The sequence below is a fragment of the Anarrhichthys ocellatus genome, unplaced genomic scaffold (assembly GCF_004355925.1).
Source record: "Anarrhichthys ocellatus isolate YVR2014 unplaced genomic scaffold, GSC_Weel_1.0 scaffold1922, whole genome shotgun sequence".
In the NCBI taxonomy this organism is placed as follows: Eukaryota; Metazoa; Chordata; class Actinopteri; order Perciformes; family Anarhichadidae; genus Anarrhichthys; species Anarrhichthys ocellatus.
In genome coordinates this window covers 6,399-9,302 of record NW_022281896.1, presented here as the reverse complement: position 1 = coordinate 9,302, position 2,904 = coordinate 6,399, and the positions used below count along the sequence as shown (strand labels likewise).

General features: G+C 45.1%; 1 protein-coding gene across 1 annotated transcript; it reads right to left on the bottom strand.

Moving 5' to 3' along the window:
• Nucleotides 1-921: 921 nt before the first annotated feature.
• On the bottom strand, nucleotides 922-1,944 carry LOC116377984 (radiation-inducible immediate-early gene IEX-1-like). The gene has a single exon (XM_031839767.1). The coding sequence runs from the start codon at nucleotides 1,908-1,910 to the stop codon at nucleotides 1,464-1,466; it is 447 nt and encodes a 148-aa protein (XP_031695627.1). The 5' UTR covers nucleotides 1,911-1,944; the 3' UTR covers nucleotides 922-1,463.
• Nucleotides 1,945-2,904: the final 960 nt, after the last annotated feature.

Genomic DNA, 2,904 nt, shown 5'->3' with positions numbered 1-2,904 from the left:
CACCTGTCTCCCCACCTGTCTCCTCACCTGTCTCCTCACCTGTCTCCTCACCTGTCCAGTTCAATGTATACTGACAACATGATGCATCCAACCTCCATCATCACGGCCACGCCCTCTCTATGAGGTAATGCAGGAGAGTTAACTCGTCATTACAACAGTCTGCAGGGACACCTGAACTACTCATCAGTGATGTAACAACGAGCTCCTGTTTCAGCAACTCCACGTTTTACAAGATGAAACGTGGAAAAAAGGAAAGTGAGTCTGCAGAAGTTGATGCTGAGTATTATATATGTATATATTATATATATGTGTGTATTATATATGTATATATTATATATATGTGTGTATTATATATGTATATATTATATATATGTGTGTATTATATATATATATATATATATATATATATATATATGTGTATTAGCATCGTTGCAGTATAAACTCACAGCGTTCATGAACTTTCTCTCTTTGTAAGTGTTTGTTCTCACGTGACTCACTGTCGGCTTCAGTGTTTCTGGTTCTGCAGTAATAAAGATCTTCACATGAAGCTGATCAGCTAGAGGTCACCTCTAGAATTAAAGATGCAGGTGCATGATGGGTAAACACCTGTGATGCTTTCTGCAGATTGATGAGCCAAATATATAAAAAGCACCCAGCCTGAGAGCAGCGACATAAAGTTCATTAAAGGTCATTAAAGTGTTGCATAGTTGAGTCAAACAAGACGTGTTTGACATCTTTAGGTTTTAAATATATAATAATATATAATAATATGTTGCAACTGATGCAGACGTCTTGATTATGATCCAATGAATTCTGCAGAAACATCCATCAAACACAACATTTAGAAGAATGAGGCAGCAAACACGAACTTCTTTTAAACTTTTTTATTCTTTAAATTATTAATCAATAAATAGCAAATATAATAAATAACTAAATAAGACATTTAGACAACAGGCAGTGTCAGTTTCTGCTCGTTCAAGTGACAGTTTTATAAACATGTAAAACATCCAGTTAGAGTGCAGTCAGTGTGTAAAACACACTGTAGAGTTCAAGTTTTCTTTACTTCAAGTTTCAGTCTTTGTGTTCATAGTTCTTTCTTTCTTTCTTTCTTTCTTTCTTTCTTTCTTTCTTTCTTGTGTCCGGTTCCAGACCGTGTCCTCCCCCGCTGGCAGGGAGGAGAAGAAGCCGGCGCATGGAGCTCTCTGCCCGGCCGTGCCTCGCGGTGCGCACCGCTGATCTCCAGCAGCTGCACGGGATCAACTCCAGCTCGTTTCACCGTGGATCCCGGAGGCACTGGACTCCTGGACGAGTAGCTCAGTCCCGGGTGTCTCAGCTGTCGCTACCCGCTGTGCCGTAGACCAGCAGAGCCGCCGTGTTTAGCTCTCCATGGCGCCCTGCTGAAACCAGCTGCTCCCGGTCTCCTATCCGGGCTTTGTTCAACCGAAGGAGCCACCGTGCAGCGCTCAGATCTTCGGTGTGGCCGACAGGAGCTCGGATCCGGGGCCGAGGTCCGTGAGCTGCTGCTGCGGCTCCTCCGCGGACTGGTGGTGGAAGGGGAAGCACTGGTAGTCGCTGACGGACACCGGGCCGTCTGCGCTGCCCGGCAGCGTGTCGGCGCAGGGCTCCTCGGTGTAGATCTGCCACAGCACCACCAGACACAGGATGAGCAGCCAGCGCTTGGCCGGGCTCTTCTCCGGCGGCGGAAGGTGCATGCGGACTTTAGCCGGGTACATCACCCGAGTGCAGCGCTTCCTCGGCCGGATCGGCGAGTAAGAGAGCAGCGCGGTGGCCTGAGCCGGCACCCGCTCGAAGGTGAAGACCTCGGGCTCCGTGTTGCGGGTCGCCAGCCTGGGGAAGCCGAAGCTCTCCTGCTGCACCGTCAGAGTCACGCTGTTTGATCGCGAGTACATTTCTTTTTCTCTTGGTTTTAGTTTTTCTGTCTCAGGTTCCAGAAAGACCGATAAGTGTCCGAGGAGCGCAGCTCTCGCTTTATATCTTCATGTTCAGGTTGTGTGCTTTGTTAGACACGCCCATACCACCAGCAGGCCACTCCCTGACCGGCACCTTATTGCTCAAGGAGGGAAAAGAACCGGAATATTTGCATGTGGTTTGAGGTTTGAAGGCCGCGGATCCGGATCCCGGAGCAGCCGGGCAGCGGTGGAGCTGAATCATCAGGGTTTGGTCCAATAATTACACTCAGCAGGGAGGACACGTCTGATGAAGAATGTCATCTATTCAACGAGAGGAAGAGAGCATTCCTAATGTAATGCATAGTATGAAAATGTCTAATCTAATCATACAAATATGACAATAGTGCTTCAATATTCATGTTTCATTGTTGTTTTATTTTTCTTTATGATGACTTTTAATACTTTTTATGATCTGTGCATGTGTCTGTTTTTACCAAATCAAACATCCTTCATGGACTAATATATAACTTCAATAATAATAACTCCATGTTGCTGCTCACTTCACCTTCAGAAGATATTCAGAAGATATTCAGAAGATATTCAGAAGATATTCAGAAGATATTCAGAAGATATTCAGAAGATATTCAGAAGTCCCTCCAAGGAGCTGCTAGTTGACTGTAAACACTCAAACAGTCACATGTGAGAGTTACTCTGCTGGAACACGTTGCTCAGTGATCGTCAGTGTTTCTACTGAACACACGACTCTGAACACGAGGAACGGACGTCGTTCTGACCGACCGTCCTGTTTCTTTGTCTGAACAGGGTCAGTGCACCGAGGACAGCGACTTCAGAAACATGACGTCATGGAGCAGTTTTTAACAAATACAGAATAATGAAAAATAAGACACACAAATGACATATTTAGTTAGTCTGCAGTGGTGATATTTTCGTGTTTTTTTATCATCATTTTAAAGTGATTCCATCTTCAAAGTGA